General features: G+C 39.7%; 1 protein-coding gene across 11 annotated transcripts in view; it reads left to right on the top strand.

Annotated features, from left to right (window-relative positions):
• Window positions 1-17,414, top strand: part of PRDM2 (PR/SET domain 2) — a 127,473-nt gene that overhangs the window by 4,006 nt on the left and 106,053 nt on the right. For 3 of the 11 annotated variants that reach the window (XM_023635750.2, XM_023635746.2, XM_023635749.2), the window contains exons 1-2: window positions 10,609-10,677; window positions 12,307-12,390. The exons of 3 other annotated variants lie outside the window; for them this stretch is intronic. In XM_023635750.2, coding sequence (XP_023491518.1) covers window positions 10,669-10,677; window positions 12,307-12,390 — 93 coding nt within the window. In that variant the 5' untranslated portion in view covers window positions 10,609-10,668. Of the gene's footprint in view, window positions 1-6,094; window positions 6,229-10,603; window positions 10,678-12,306; window positions 12,391-17,414 lie in introns of those variants that run through there. 5 more of the 11 variants (XM_070252991.1, XM_023635748.2, XM_070252981.1 and 2 more) reach the window with 3 other exon arrangements.

The following is a 17,414-nucleotide window of genomic DNA, read 5'->3' as shown; positions in this document are numbered from 1 at the left end:
TTGCTCTTCATGACAAACTTGCTTCATCGGTGCAACTTTCCTGGGGTGAAAAAAGTCTTAAGTTGTCAAATCCTCATTTGTAATCCTTAACAGTATAGATGGGATAGATTGAAGTTTTGTTGTGGCGTAAGTAATCTTTAGTTAGGACTTCCTGATAAATAAAACATAAAAAGGAGATGTGCTGTTGGACCACAATTGGTAATGTGCTGGTTTTCTGAATCATAGAATATCTGTGTTATTTCACTGGAATGAAGGCCTGTGTCATTTGAATTTTCTTTCTTAAAAAGAATGCCTTTCATTCCTCACCCCCACCTCCCTGAAGCATGAGTTAGTTATTGTATGTAGTAAATCTTGTTGATTCGGAGTGAAATATGCATATAATCTTTTTCTCAGTAGTGTATAGTATTTATTCTCAGAGTCTGGGTTCCTGTCATGCCTATACTGTATTTTCATTTATTAGTCCTTTGGAACATGCAGTAAAGGAGGTTTCACAGAGTACTTATATATTTGCCAGCCATTTTGGTGAAAAGAGTATTTTGTAGCTCTTGCAATAAATCATATGATAGGCTTTGCTTTGAAAGAGCTAAACGACTTCTTGGCACAGCTTGCCTGAAATATGTAAAGCTAGGTGCAACTGTTAGTTTGATTACGTTGGGCAGCCCGTCTGGAAATTGGTAAAACCTACAGATTTTACGTGTGTTTTCTAAGTACTTCCACTAAGACTACGTTAAACTCTGGTGGGAAAATTCTGTGGCATTTTCAAATAATTTAAATGATGTCATCAAAATTTGAAAAGAATTGTGAAATTCACCGAACCTTTATATAGTTCAGTATGAATCCTGCACACAACCTGAGACCTTATTAAGACAATATAAATTAAGCATAATTTGGAGTATCACTATTAAAAATGACATTCTAAATGTTTCTCACTCTGTGAGGCTTATTTTAGGGACTTGGCCAAAATTCTGAAAGACCTAGTTTTTAAGTACATCTGAAAGTGGGAGTTTTAAAAAGAAGGGCTCTTGCGATAAATTTAGGTGTTAATTGTGGAGCTCTGTTACTTGTTAGAGGTCACTGAGCAGGGCAGGTCGCCTCTTTCAGGAGGTAAGTGTTGTGTCAGTCAAGGCCCTGGTAACTGAGTTGAGCCCTGCCTGGGTGTCCAGGACACACTGTATCCCAGATCAGGCGGCCCTGTTATTTCTGGCTGTGGAGGGGGAGGTCAGTTACTCTCTCAGCTCTTCCCATTTGTAAAGTGGGAACAATGGTTACTTCTTTCTTTCACTGGGATGTTTTGAGATGAATAGGTGAAGAATATGCAAGCAATTTGAGATACTTTAGGTTTTTCAAAAATATTAATAGCATTTTTCTTAGGAGTTTTTCTTGATACAGTGGGTCTTGAGGGATAATGTGGCACAGTTGTTGTTGAGAGAAACCTTCCAAGTTATGTCTGAGTCCTTAGAGTTTTGGCCTCCCCCCACCTCCCCTTACTGAACATGGTGGAGTGGGGGGTGAGTGTGTTTCTAATCTCTTCCATCCCTTTCACAAAGCCAAATCCTTGTCTTCTACTGTTCTCTCTGGATATTTTTTCCCTTGGTGATTTTTCTGGCCCCAGGCACCCCCTTGCGGCTGAAGCCTTCTAAATCCCCAGCCTGGAAGGCCGTTCTGTGCCAGGACCTCGCTTTCCATTTGATAGATGCAGCTTTCCATGTGGCTGTCTGGCCTCCCTTCAGAGTCTCTCAAATGGAGTCCACCTACCTTCCCCTTAAATACCATCCCTGCTCCTGGCTTGCTAGATCGTTAAAATATATTCATTCCTCCAATCAGTCACATTCCAGACTTTGAACTCATCTTCATCATCTCTTTTTGCCTCCTGTTCAGTTAGAAAACACATTCTGTCCATTTTTTTCTGTAGCGTCGGTCATATTTTTTGTTTCTTTTCAGCTGTCATCTGTGGTTCAAACCCTTTTCGTTTATCATCTCAGATTCTTAACCGGCTTATCTGGCCTCAGTCTTTCTGACTGTACTCTCCCCACCTACGTGCTTACTCTTTCCTGTCAACATAATCTTAAACTGTCAGACTTTGTTTTGTTCGTGGCACTCCTCAGTCAGAAACTCCTTGTGGCTGACGTTGCTCATCCCAGGTGGCCGAAGCTGCCTTCCTGATGGACAGTCATGAAACTGGGCTCTTCCCCTGACCTCCTGCCTGCACTTGTTCCTGGCTCTGCCTCCAAGTGGCTCTTCTGACCTTCAGGGCTTTCGGAGTAGGTCGAGAGGGAGGATGGGAAGGATAACAACTCCTCACACCACATCTGGGGAGCCCTCCCCACAGGGTCAAGAAGCCGTTTAACCTGGCGCTCAGACTGCCCTATAGCTGTCCCATCTAGTCTATCACTGCTCTGCCCAGACCCTCGCGTGAGTCCACTGTTTGCTTTCCCACAGCTGGTAGCACCAAGAGGTAGTCTCTCATCCTTTTTATCATAAATGGGGAGGCATTTATCTTTACCTTGAAACAACAACTACAAATATGTTATTTTGAGGAAACATACTGTCCTTAAAAAAAAAGTTCACATGTGTACCAGAGCTTCTTAAACTGTAGAGCAGTAAACAGACATTGCTCTGCAAACAGTAGGCGTTAACTATTATAGTTAGAGGATAGACCCTAAACCACAGATTTTATTTAAGTAGATGAGTCACTTCCTACCAAAATACTAAATGCCTTGACAAACTCTTGGGGGAAGACCTATAGAATCTTGTGGTGAGATAAGTGTGCCTGGCATCTTGGCAAAATATAGTTTAGGTTGTCACTGTATCTACTGGAACTTCCAGTCTTGCTTTAGGTGGGTTCACTTATGAATTCAGGAAGCCGCTTTGTCAATTATGTGTAGTTTTTGGAAGGTGAGTTTTCCTATGTGTTTTATTGTGTGGAAAAACCAAGAACGGTCTGAGCAGCCCCTTGCGAGATGACTATATTATGCTTAGAGGGTCTTCACTCGAGGAAATGAATACTTGAGTGCCAGGACCAGCCCATCACGCCGCTGAAGCTTCCTTCCCCTTTTCAGGAAATTCAGAAGTATTTTGCAGGGTTCCTGAAAATCCCTCAATTTTAAATGTTTAGCCCCCAGAGTAACATCCACATCGGCAACTCCAGTGCAAAAACAATAACTCAAAGGGTCAACGGAGAATTCGTTTTAATTTGGGAATTGTGAAATGAGCTATCATGGGGCATCTTGCTTTAGACGTTTTGTGTTTGAGTTGCAAGCTTGGCATTTGAATGTTAGAAAAAAAACTAAGTCAATTCTTTCCTATGATAATTGAAAGTTTTTATGCATGTAACATAGGGAAAATGTTAGAAAAGTGTCGTTCCGTAGGAACGTCTTTGCTTCTAGGGTTCTTTCGCAGGATATGCAGTCAGCAGTTGCTCAGGTTGGGCTTTTTCTGGGAGAGATGGGAGTTGTAATAGAATCTTTAATCTGTGGCACAGTTCTCGTCAGACAGCAGGGACTGGCTGGAAAGCATTTGTATTCTTGCCCACCCACCTTTTCATGTGAATTTTTCTATCTTTATTTTTTGACAAGTAGTCTTGAAAATAAGGAAAGGAAATTGACTTTTTAATTTATGGGTATTTTGAGTGGATGGAGTTCCTTCATGCAGGAAAGTTGACAGTGATTCTTTTGTTTTTACTGGCATGGGGAGGAACATCCTGCTGTTACAGTGAGAGTAGTATGTTTTAATTTCTTTAGAGAAACTAAGTGTTTTTAGTTGTGGGGTTAGAGGGAATTATTGTAGGAACCCTAAACAAAACCTGAAATTTATAATGTGATAAATTACGTGTTCAGTACAATATAATGACATAGATGTATTAATTTAATCAAAAGAATAAGGGAGAACATATATTAATAGCTGTCTGTCAACCAGGTTAAGTGATAAATAATCAGCAGTTGCTCTTTATTAGTGGATGTGTGGAGCAGTACTTTTTGAAGAATTTCTCTTTGATCTTTTTTTCCCCTTCAAGTAAAGGAGAGATTCTAGGGGAGGAAAAAACCCCTAGAGTGCCATAGTCTAAATTTGCATTTATAGTACTTTCCTCACATATCCGCAGGTCTCTTATATATGTTCTACTGTGTGTTTACCTCACGTATTTCAGACAAAAGCTCTAATCAGCCTCATTTTCCCATTGGAGCTCTGCAGCTCTAAAGCCATCCAGAACAGGGGACCCTCTGTTTTCAGCCTCTGGAATGTGGAAACTATTGTCATACCATATTCTCCCACCTGGAGTAAATTCGCTAACCCCTGCTTTCTTGTTTAGGTTTGTGGCAGGACACTGCGCTATGAATTTGGGGAATCGGGCCCTGGGGTATTTGTCTGTGGTGTTCTGGGCCTCACTGAGGAAACTAGTTTATTGAAATGGGAAAAATTATTGGTTTATTTGTGAGCATTCTGTTCTCTGTCTCTTGGTATATTTTTTAGGTAGGGAAATTCCTCTGTGTGGTATGCTCTGATATACCATTGCCTTTTTGCCTTAGATAGAATCATTCTAGAGGGCGAGAGACGTGAGCAACCAGTTGCAAGCAGTAAGAGTTCATACCCTCTGATTCAGCAGTTTACCAAATCTTTGCTATTTTTTCAGTCTCTATCTTTACACATACACACAGTCTCCTGATTCTTAAAATGATGAGCATATCGTGTTTGATTTTTCCCTTTAGCTTATTTGATTTCATAATATAGTCTGCCATTTCAAAGGAAGGTTGGGGGTATATTTTTAGTGTGAAACTGGATGTTCTAGATGATTGTTCTTGTGAAATTGTATTTATTATTTTAGAAAAGGAAATGATTTTTCGTTTAGCAAATTCCTTGCAGATTCAGTATTTATGACATATGTGCTTTTTTGCTTAATCCAAGTAGGAGCTAAATGTTTTCATGTTGATACCTAGAATTTATAGGTTGTAATTTGGTGATTTCATTCTGCTGGTAGGAATTATGAGTGGTAATTGTTTGTGATGCGTGCATTTGCTGTGTTTGTAAATTAATAAAAACTGCTTTTGAGAAGTTTGCATAGTAGATTTTTTAATTATTTTTCCAGAAGTTTCTGGATTGCAAGAATCTTTTGGTCAGAGTAAGTTGAGTGTTAAACACTGTAAATCTACTCTACTGAAAGCTTAATCTCTCTGTTTGCTACAATGATATTTATTTACCATGAAAGATCTACTTTACATAGTGATTAATTTTAGAACATTTTTCGAATCCTATGTAGGCCGTAAACTTTCTAAGACTCCTTTCACAAAATGGTATTTTTAAAACTTTTTTTGCATCTAGTCCATGTTTTCAGTGCATTTATAACCTTTTAAATTTTGATACAGCCATACTAGTTCTCTTACTTATTTCTGTTTTACTATTTGTCCCTGAGCTATATGTTGCTTCTTGAGTCTTAAAAGTTAAAGTCTCAGCTGGCCCAGGGGCGCAGTGGTGAAGTTTGCACGTTCTGCTTCTCGGCGGCCCAGGGTTCGCCGGTTCGGATCCCGGCTGCGGACATGGCACTGCTTGGCAAGCCATGCTGTGGTAGGCGTCCCACATATAAAGTAGAGGAAGATGGGCACAGTTGTTAGCTCAGGGCCAGTCTTCCTCAGCAAAAAGAGGAGGAATGGCAGTAGTTAGCTCAGGGCTGATCTTCCTCAAAAAAAAAAAAAGTTAAAAGTCTCTTCTGAGTCTTGATGTTACAATGTGGAATTTTTTTGCAACTTAAAGTAATTATAAGATAATTAATATTAGTGACCTCTAAATGAATGTTGCATATTTAACTCATTATTTTCCAAGTAGCCCCAAAAGATCTAAAGTGATCCAAAAGAATAATTGTAAAATAGTCTCAGTGACTTCAAGGTGAATGTGCAAATCAAATCAAATAATTATTTTCCTGATTTTCTCCCCTCCCTCCCAGATTTCAGCTAATCTTAAAGAGTTTGCTCTTGCTTTTACTTTACCTTTCGTATAGTTTTGAGATTTTACAAATCTACAAAGGTCAGATATGGCAGTATAATGTGTTATATGAGTGGCATTAATGTTCGTTTGTGTCTGTCTTTAGTTTGATCTGCCCTGTCTCAGAGGATGGGTGACGGAGAGATGGCTGAGGCTGCAGGGCTAGTCTGACCCGGGGACTCGGGTGTCTCATGGATCTCTAGATTTCCTGGTCTCCGGCCCTCCATATCAGATGACAGCAGCTTAACAGTTGTTGAGGTTGTCTTGACACTTTAAGGGATGAGTATTTGAATAAAGACCTGAATTATTTTATTGTTGCTGTATTGATACTGCTCATGTATAATCAAATTATCTGTATGATATTATTAAGTTAAATATTTGTAAGGGTGATTTGTCCTAGAATTTGGAAGCAACATCTTGAAAAGTTAGGTACGTGTATGTTATTAAAATCAGATATATGAAATCAAGATCAAGCTCTTATTTTTCTAGGAGTGTATGCTATTAGTAGAGCATAGTTGGTGGTAAAGATTCAGGTGCTCTAAATTTGTATGTCTGCCTAATGTACTTTATCTGAGAAATGTCAGCAAGGTGGAATGGGATGGATATGTAGAAATATTCAAGAAAGTTTGGTCAGGCATAGAAGTTCAACAGGGAAACTAAGGCGTAAGTGAGGGTCGGAGTAGTCCTGGGGATTTTAAGATTTTCAGTATTTACCATTGGAGAACCAGAGACACTTAATTGTTTAGCATTTCAAAGAAATTTGATAGAATAGTTAAGTTTCAGTGATATATGTGGAAAGAGTCCCCTCTGCCTCTACGCTATAGGATTGATAGTTGAACTCCTCACATTTGATAAAACTTTGACGTTGAGGTATCTGTGTTAAGTGGGTATAAAAACAGTGCTGAGGTCAACACAATATGAAAGTTACGTAGGATTGCCACGACACTTCCACAGGGGTTTCAGTCCTAGAGGGGTCTTAAGGATGTCACTCCAATAACAACTCTGAGTCAGAAGTTGCTTTGAAATATATCAGCATGTTGCAGCTAGTCACGTGATTACTGCAGTGCAGAGGGTCTCAACCGGGAGGGTGTTTGGGATGGGGGCAGGGTATTTTTGGTTGTCAGAGTGATCCGAGGCACTGCTGGCATTGATTGTGCAGCGCAGTGCTAAATGGCCTTGCCAGAAGGGACAGTCCGCGCAGGGAGGAGTTGCCCAGCCCCAGACGCAGTGGTTCTCTGTTAAGAGACGCTGCCCGAAAGTCTCACTTCTTTTTTTGTAACACTCCTTGTTTTTAGTATAGTTTACTAATCTAACTTAAAAAAAAATCATTTGAGGAGTCGATATGGGATTTGCAATACTTTTGATATTGTAAAATATTTGAAAAATATAATTTGACAATGTTGTGAGTCAAGAGGGAGAGGGAAAAAATGAAGGTCTGGTTTTTAGCAGTTAGGGTTAGACGTGACGGGGAGGAGAGCACACATATACGGGTGGGCAGTGAACTCTTCATAAAGGTGTTAAGATCCTTCTTTTCTCTGGAAAAAATGATGAGTGCATTCTTATTTGGACAATGAGGGAACAGACAGCCTAGAAAGTCAGAGAGGATTATTAATCATGTAGCAGTCTCAATTATAGTGTAACTTTTTTATTAAGAAAAAGTTGAGATTCATTGAAATAAATGAAAGAATACAACGTTTTAAGTACTTGAATATGTTCGTTATTTGGTATCAGATGTCAGCTTATCTCAGTTGTGTGAATTGTGCCTGTGAGCTAGCAGTGACGAGAGGGGAGGAAAAGGAAAGGAGAAAAGCTTTAAATAAAAAGGGAAACCAAACGAGAAGCAGATGGAAAGAAGGAGGCAGCATCTCAGAAAATGGCAGCTCCATCCTCCCATGTCCTTAGGATAAAAACCCTGGTGTCATCCCCTACTTCCTTTCCTTCACACCTAACGTCTAATCTGGCAGCAAATCTTGAGGGCTCTATTTATAAAATATATCCAGGATCCATGTACTTCTCACATCTCTTCTACTCCCTGGGCCAAGCCATCATCATCTCTTTCCTAGACTGATTGGGGCATTAGCTCTAAGAGGGCTGCGTGCCCCCACTCTACTCCCTACAGTCTCCTTCAAAATCTAAGTCACATTAGGTCACTTCTGGCACTTTGAGCCTCCCAGTGGCTTTCCATCTCTGGGTGGAAAAGCTGTAACCATTCTGGTGAACAGTGCTTACCTTGGGAAGCCTATACGTAATCTGTCTCCCCCCGCTCCACCGTCCCCCCACACCTTTCTGACGTCACCTCCTCCACTTTCTCACTCACTGTGCACCCGTAGCACTGGTATCCGTGCCTCCCTTCCAGTACCCAGGCATGCTGCCATCTGGGAGCTTCTCACGGCATGTTCCTAATTCCTTACGCTGCCCCTCCCCGTGCCTTCCTATCTCACAGCTCCTCCCTGGCTTTTATACAGATGGCCCCCTCTCAGTGGGGCCTTCTCTCACCACGCTGTTGGGGTCACAGGCATAGAGACAGAGACAGAGACGTAATCCCCATCTCCCTGTCCTCTGCTGCGTATTTTCCTCTAAAGCACTTTTGTTATCTCACGTGCTGCACATTTTACTTACTTGTTTATGGTGGGTCTCCTCCCCTAGAGGGCAGGGGTGCTCTGCTCACTGCTTCGAAACAGTGCCGCATACATAGTAGGTGCTCGAGTGGAGGCAGGAGTAAAAAGTTGGTGAAAAATGGTTAAGAAGCAATAGGAGAAACCAAAATCATGAGACTGGCTGACCTATCAACTTCCTTGAATCTGTGTCTTGTTAGTTGAGGATGTCAACTAGTACTTTGTGAAAATGAACTGAGCTGGTTTGTGCCTGCTGGGCTTAGAAGAAGCTTCGGAGATGATAGTTAAGATGGTGATACTAGTGGTTCTTGGGAGAAGGAAAAGACAAACCAAAGGAAGTGATAAAGCATTGTAGCTCTTTGCTAAGATGTTGCCTAAAACATTTGCATTTTACTGCAGGTTTTTTTGGTCTGTTCTTCAAAGAGAACTCCCTGTGTAAATCCATTTAGAAAAGCTTAGTAAGAGAGCAAGTGAAACCTCTGCTGTTTCATTTGCTCCTGGGGGCCGAAGGTGTCTCACAGGGTCCTCCTAGTGGCACTGTGTGGCAGTCAGTAGGCATTTACAGTAGAGGGTGTCAGGCAGGCAGCCTTCAGGGGCCACGAACTTCATCACTGTCTGACACTCAAATAACACGTTTGTAACTGCATAACAATTTCCGTAGAAAAGGGTCGATTATGTTCAATATAGGATGTATACTAAGGAAGGACATGTTAAATATATATGAGAGGCATGCTCAAATCTGAAATTTAAAGGAGTGAACTTCATGGGTTAACCTCCAGTTATCTGGAATTGTGTTCACTGAGTATTTACTTTACTGAGAGTTTATAATCATTTGGCCAGCACTGAGCTCTCTAACAAGATGCAAGTTATGGAATACCTTCCTTGTGCCAATTATGAGTAAACAATAGTTCAGATGACTAGGTCTTAACTTAAATATAGTGCTTTTGATTGTTAAAGGTGATCAGGTGAGTGTGGTTAATTAGCTCAAGGAGAAAAACCCCAAAACGATCCTTACTAATGAATGGGGGTAAAATGTCACAGCACTGTCTTTGTGCTAGTGGGCAGGCAATATATCTAGTACGAAGGATGTCATTACGTTACACATTCCTTGGTTTATTAACAATTAGAACATAAAATTACAATGCGGTCAGAGTCTTGGGGGTCTAGGAAGGAGAGATTAATTATTATAAGCAAGTCTCTGAAGAAATAACATTATGCTTAATGGTGTGTGTATATATACATGCTGAAAACATTTAGAATATTACAATGGAAGTGCTACTTAAAGTGGCACCATTTTCACTTATGAATGACTTCAAAGGACTCCTAGGATGTACGTTGCAGAAATTATAGAATTTCTTCATAGATTATTTAGAAACAAGTATGTCATATGTATTTACAAGAAATGATTTTGTCGTCTTCTTGTTTTACTATACTATGAATAATATTGAACAAAAATTTTAAAGGAATTATTGTAGTTCTTTCCAAACAGCTTTTATTAAAACGTTTGCATTTTACTACAAGATTTTGTCCTGTTCCTTGAAGAGAACTCCCCCTGGAAATGTTAGTAAATCTACCTTTCTACTTTGGGAACTTGAGAAACAAAGTAATGTAAAGGGGTTTAATTGTGTTTGTATTCAACACCGTGTTGATAGAAATAAAAGGATATTTACATTGCATAATCAGTTTCTCAGCAAAGCTTTGTGTTTCTGACTATTAACAAAGCTAATTTATTCCTTCTTAGGAATGATGTAATTCCAAAGGAAAAATTTGACGTTATTCTAATGAATCTGCTTTCAATTGTAGAGTACAATGAAGCCCTAGTAAAGATTAGTAAGAAATCTATTTTATTGTACATAATAAATCTGCAAAGTAAGCTCTCGGCATAGACCTGAGTTGATCTGACATGGAGTTGCTTTCTGAATAGCCCTTTGAGCAGACTCTGCAGTTCTGTATGTGGTTTTAAATCACTGTAAATTTGTAGGCAGGTGCATATTACAATTGTCTGTTTTTCTTTTTAGGGCTCATGTAATCAAAGAAGTTTCTTTGTTGTGTGTATCTTTTCAGAACACAACAGGAATTGAAAATGAATCAGGTGAGTTTCAAAATAAGAATTTATACAAATACATTACCTAGATGTTGGGCCAGTTCTTGATTTTTAAAAGACAGTAACACACATGTTCATTCCTCCCGGATTTTCCTTTCTGTTTCTCAATACCATTAATTAGTTCATTGCTTTCACAGTGTGCGTTTGTTCGTGGAGTGGAGCGTGTGTTGTTTTGGCATGGGTTGCCATTTCTGTGGAACCCTGAGTAGAGGGCTCATTCTTAGAAACATTAGTTCAGACTTTCTTTTTTTTTAACCTCTCCTCTGCCACACTGTAGTGTTTTTTTTTGTTTTTTGTTTTGAAGCTTATTAAGCTTTCATTTTTAATACTTTGTAATTACCCATTGTTTGAAAAGGGAAGATCAAAAGTTGTTTTTAGAGACCAAAACTGATCAAATGGGAAAATTTAAGCATTCTGTCCTTGAAAAACATATTCATAGAATAAAAACAGGAGGGCAGATATTGAAATGTAAGATGTGTGTCTCCTTACAGGAGGTGTGGGATTACCTGGAGATTTAGCAGTTCTGCTATGGATATTTCTGTAGCCTCAAAGGTGTTCCGATGAGTAAAGCCAGTTATGTGAATTTAATATATTCTAAAGCAGGATTCTTATTTGCTCGTCTTAATATCATTTCACTTGCAGTTATAGAAATTTTGGGGTGTCAGAAGCATTTTCTTTTGAAATCTTCATAAACATATTTTTTTAAAATAGGAAGGACAAAACTTAAAAATGTGGAGTCTGTAATTTTTAGTGCTTAGGTTAGAACCATCAGACTTGAAAACATTTTATATCCTTCATCAACTGAAACTTCAGACACCTTTTTATCATTTACAAGTAGCTCTAACTAGAGATCACAAGTCCAATTTTATTACGTGGCCAAGTTTAATAAATTCAGGCCCATGTTGCATTGAGAGATGTGAAATCTTTGGAATGGATTCTTTCGATTTCTTTTCATTACTTTTTTTTATCAGAGTACTTTTACTTTAATGCAGAGGACCCATACATCATAAAAAGTGAATCTGGCGAACACATGGGGCACATGGTTTCTATTATTTTAAGACTTGTAGATTTACTGACATGCTTTTGAAGGCAAATTATTTTTGAAATGGTGAGATGGGGGAGGGAAAAGAGAGCAGAGTGGATTTTCACAGTCATTGTCCATCAAAGTTATGTGCATATATATGTTACAGATTTCATTTATTTTCCTATTTTAAGATTGATTCTTAATGCCAACCTGGTCACGCAAAGGAGCTTGCTGTTCTCCTGCCTAGGACCTTGTTAGAGGAGTCTTGGTTCTGGATTAGAATGACTGTGAATGCTTCCAAAGTGGAATCTAAATACTGACATTGCTTTTCTTGCATCACTGGTCAGCATTTATTTCAAGTGGCTACAACTTTAACCTTAGGCTTAATGATGCTTTAATTGTTATACTGTATTAGGCTAGTAATATTTTATATCTAATGTATTTAGACCAGTTTGACACCTCAGACTTTCACTTGAATATTCCATTTTATCAAACGAACTTGCGTTTAAAGAAAGTCCACATGCCATTCATGAGCTGTAGCAGTAACCATGTCTTTTTCTGGCTCTTTTACAATTTCATTTTGCTTTTGACAGGTTTTAATATCAGATCTGCAGAGGACTGCCTTTGATGCCAAATGCCAAATATCAATGGAAAAGCGTCCTCTTATGTTTCTAATGGTTAGCACATTTCTGATTTGAGTGTAATTTAAATGGTCTGGTAGTAATGAAACTTTTAGTGGATTATAAAAATTGTCCACTTTCTATGAGTAAAATTTTCAGTGTCTTTAGTTATATTTTCATTATTTGAAGAATATTAGTAGTATGATATTTAGAACTGACTATTATGTCATGGCGTGAGTGTTTTTCAACAATTATTCCAGTAACTTTTAAAAATTAAGAATTGTTTCAGGACGTTGTATGTTTTTCCCTCTTGTATTTATTCTTCTCATTTCAGCCAGTGAAAATGAGCAGTAAATGTTGAAAAACTTCAAAATAACTACACAAAATTTCAGGTATTAGAAAGATTTAACTTGAGCCAAATTGATTTTTAATTAAAATCTTGATGGTGAGTTTAGGGTTGCATTATTCCCTCTGGGGACCGGTCAGCATTGCTTTGATGAGTTTTAGCTGTCAGATCTGTCTCTTATGGTGAGCATGGTCTCTAAGACAGTAACACAGAATCGCTCGTTCATGGGTGCCTGACAGTTGAGTTTTACGGACTGAAGGGTCCTGGGAGCGAGCATGCCATATTGTTTGCGAGTGAGTCCTTTAGAAGAAGCAACAGAGGCCAGAGCCTCCCAGATTTTAGGTACTGGCTGTTGATGCAGCATTCTGAACTGCTCAGTCTTATCAGCATGTTCCAAGTCGTTCCTGGTGTGGTGGCTCGCCAGGCTCTCCCTCCAACCCCAGCCCTGGGCTCCACAGAGCCCCCAGACCCATATGTTCTTTGTCTGCCTTTCTCTTCTGCTCTGTTCTCCACTCAGCACTTACCCCTTTCTTAATATCTCTTATCTCCCCAATTTGGAACCCAGCTTTCTTTGCATGTGAGCCTTTGTTCCTTCCAGCTGAGCTCAGGCCTGGTAGGGAAGGAAGAGGAGCAGGCACTCTACTCTCTCCCCTTGCTCTCCATTGTCTTTTCTCTCCATTTTCAAATCATAGATATCTTTTTCTTGCTTCACTAACATTCCACATCCATCCGAATATTTAACTTTTGAGATGTTCCGCTATTTTCCTTATGTTTTTTCTAGATTTATATAGGAGAATCCAGACCTTTATAAGTGGCTCTCTCATTCCATAAAGAGTTTAGAATGCTGTATTTTATAGAACATCCAAGGTGAGCAAAGTTCCATGATGTGAATATGCTCATAGTAGCTTCAAGTAGATATGCTGGAGTTTAATACCACCTCTGTATTGCTTGCTCAGCCAGCTTGCCAGGCCCTCCGTTAAGTATTGTGTATACATTTTCTCATTAATTCACTTTTTGCAGCCACTCTATGACGTGTAAGTATTATAGCCATTTTATGGGTGAAGACATTAAGGTCCAGAGAGGTGGCATGGCTTGCCCATGATCACTCAGATAGTAAGTGGTAGAACTCTGATTCACACTCAAGCCTGTCAGATTCCAGAGCACAGCTTCTTGGTCACCATGCTATACTGCCCTGTCAGTCAGGATAAGCTTTGTTATGCTGTGCTAACAACAGGCAGCCCCAGAATCTCGAGGCTTAACACAGCACCTGTTTCTTTCTTGTTCTCACTACACATCCAGCGTGGGTCTACTGTTGTGGTTGCTCAAGAACCAAGGATGATAGAGGCTTTGTCTCAACGCATGTCACTTCCACTCACATTTGGCCACATCTATCTTAAAACTCGGGGCGGGGAAGCAGCGCAGTCCTGTCAGATGCCGGAAGGAGAGGAGAGCCGTACTATTTGGATACATCCTCAATGATTTTCCCCCAGCTTTATTGAGATATAATTGGCGTATAACACTGTTATCCCTAATGATTTAATACAAAGGCCTTGATTACTAATTTATTGAGTCACACTTAATTTTTTACAAAGAATCTTTGTATAACTGAAATTGTTACTAATATTTGAAACTTTCTATCAATATAGTAGTTTATGATTGCAGCATCTCTGCATCCCAATCAGTAATCTGTGATATTACCAGTAACTTGTAGCAAAGCAATTTAGCAATTTAGCCTTCCAAACTTGTTTTAAAGTTTTATATAGTAAGATAACAAAAGAAGCTTTTGATCACTTGATGCTGCAGATCCGACCCTGAGAATTGTGATAAGCCATCCATAGTTCCATCATCTTAACTGTTCTGAATGCTCGTTGATTCCCTCGTTCATCCTGCGTAGACAGCATCCCCGTGTGTTGTGGATTCTGCAGTGAACTAGGTAGGCAAGGGCTCTGCTCTATGACACATATGCATAGAGGGAGACAGTTACAAAGCAGGAAGACAAACAAGATCATTTCAGGTGGTGAGAAGTGCTGTGAAGACAGTGCAGCAAGGTGACGTGATGAAGAATGGTGGTGCAGGTGAGGGAGGCTCCCTGCACTCGGTGGGCAGAGCAGGTGGTTCTGAGGGGCTGGTTAGTAGCACAACAGACATGCAGGCAGGAACCGAGAGCCCGGTATGTGAAGACCTGGGCAGAGAACATTCTAGGCAGAGTGAACAGAGAGTGCAAAGGCCCTGAGGTGGGAATGAGCTTGCAGTTTCAAGGAACAGAGAGCAGACTCGGGGCTGGAGCTTGGCAAGCATCCAGGTGTGAGAGGCAAGGGCTGGATTAATGGGGCCTGAAGGGCCGTGGGAAGAAGTTTCTGTTTTATTCTAAGTGCAGTGGGAACCTCTGGACAGTGACATAATCTGATATCCATTTTTTGGAACATCATCCTTATTGTGCCGTGGAGACTGGCTTGTCAGGAGGCAGGGGTGTAGTAATATGTTTGTGCGCTATTGAGATTAATACCATATTTGAGGACAGTTTCTTCCATTGGACAGCTTAATGGACCTGCCAGCTTTTTGGAAAGAGAGTCCTTGTTTATATGTTTCTGAACTATTTGACTGCTGTTCTTTTCCAAAGGCAACATATAAGATTTTCTTGTTCTGTGTCCCCATCTGTTTATTGTTATTGTAGTCTTAATACTCATTCCTTAGGCAGATACGTTTTAATGCTATTTCAGTAAACTGAAGTTTGTTTGATTTCCTCCCATTGTTTGCCCCCAGAATGGCAGCTAAGAGTCTTGTTTGCAAGTCTAGACAAAGAAGAATTGTTCATAGAATTTAGAGTATTTTCATACTCTGATTCTTGAGTGTCTTTTGCTGGTAACAACAGTTATGATAGATGTCTTAGTGTGAATAAGCAATATTGAATTTAATCGCTTCTGTTACCCACTGCTTTTGCTCTCCAGTGTGTTAGTTTTGGACAAATTGATACTTAAGAAGCTAGGTGTTTTAATTAAGTAGATTGAATCTGGTATAATAATTTATGGTCATTCTCTGGATGGAGCGTGTATAAGGAGTTACTGCTATAAATTTAAATGAAATACCAGTAGAAGTTGCTCATTCTTATATTTTGAAAAATAAGCACAGTAGTATGTGTCGCCTACGTAAGATGGTACACGTGGCCTTAGGTCGCAGCAGGCAGCGCCAATGCTGTGCTGTGCAGTGGAGTTACCTTCCTAATTCCAGTGACTGTTTGTTTAGGAGTGTGAGGAGAGGGGAGTGGACAGGAAGTGGAGCAGGCTGGCTCCAAGGCGTCCAAGGCCACAGTGTGCCTGGAGCAGAGCAGACGAGGGAGGAGTGACTGGTCAGAGAGGTGTGGGGTCCGCTCTGTGGTCATTGCAAGGACCAGAGTCGATTTTGCCCAGGGAGATGGGAAACCATTGGAGGGTTTGGAGCAGACGAATGCTTTAGTTGGGTTAAGAAAAAACACTGATTAAAAATTTTTTTCCAAAGCATCTGTATTTTTGTCCTTTATTTTCTTGGGGCATTAAAGTTCCATTTTAACATCATTTAAAGAGGAGAGTGTAGGGTTTAGTTACTTATTTTACTTTAAAAATAAACTTTGAGTTATAATTTCTGTGCAGTAAAATGTACTCATTTGAAGTACAGAGTGTTGAGTTTTGACAAATATGTACACTTCTGTAACTACCGCTGCTGTCAAGCTATGGACATTTGCACCTCCCCACAAAGCTCCTACTTGCTGCTCTGCACTTAGTCCTCCCCCCAGCCCCTATTCCAGGCAACCACTGATTGGCTCTCTGTCCCTGTGGGTTGGCTTTTCCTCATTTCTTGTGAACAGAATCATATAGTACGTGCTCTTTTGTGTTTGTCTCCTTTTGGTCGGCATAATGTCTTTGAGATTCATCCATGTTGCTGTGTGTAGCAGTAGTTTATTCCTTTTACAGAAGATATTTTGTGGGAGAACATTGTACCATCTGGATAAATATGTTCATAGTTGTATTTCTAAAGATTTGGTGAAACCCTGGGATGGCTTTCTATCTTTCATTTTAGTTATCCCAGCCCCCCCTTTTTTTCTAATCTTCAATATATATATGGTGTTAAAGTAAAAAACACTTTTGCTGTTTTAGCACATTATCGATATAGAATTACATTTTTATAGATAATTTATAAATCTGATTTTTCAGACATTTTAAAAGAAGTCTTCTAAGTGAGGTAATTCCTATCTCTCATAACTTAAACCTCAGTTAATGAATGTATCATTTAGGAAATTAACCTGTTGAATAACAGTGGCACTTAAATCTCATTTTGAATCATGTATTCTACTAGATAAATTAGCTATTTTTATAAAATCTGGAACATTGTTTTTCTGAATGAAAATATTTGATTATTTCTGAAATTTGAAAAAAAGTTCAGCAACTTGAATAGCATTTCGTTGTATAACTGTGGCAGGAAGTGTGGCAAGAAGGCTTAGGTTTTTGTTATTCTGATATTAACGCTTCAGTAGAGAAGAAGGTTGTAGGATTGTTTAGCTCTGTCTCACCTTTGCTGTCTTTTGACTCACATTCCACCTTCACTCCTGACTTTGCCACTCCAGCTGTGTGACCTTGGGCAGGTCACTTGACTTCTTGCTGTTTGCTTTCTTACCCGTTAGATAGGGGTAGTAGTGGGGCCCACCCCATGCAGCTGTGGTCAAGAGTAACCGAGTTAATAAACGTGAAGCCCTTAGTCTAGT

The sequence above is a fragment of the Equus caballus genome, chromosome 2, assembly GCF_041296265.1.
Source record: "Equus caballus isolate H_3958 breed thoroughbred chromosome 2, TB-T2T, whole genome shotgun sequence".
NCBI classification, from domain to species: domain Eukaryota; kingdom Metazoa; phylum Chordata; class Mammalia; order Perissodactyla; family Equidae; genus Equus; species Equus caballus.
The sequence above is the reverse complement of the archived record's forward strand: the minus strand, read 5'-3'. Positions and strand labels throughout refer to the sequence as shown.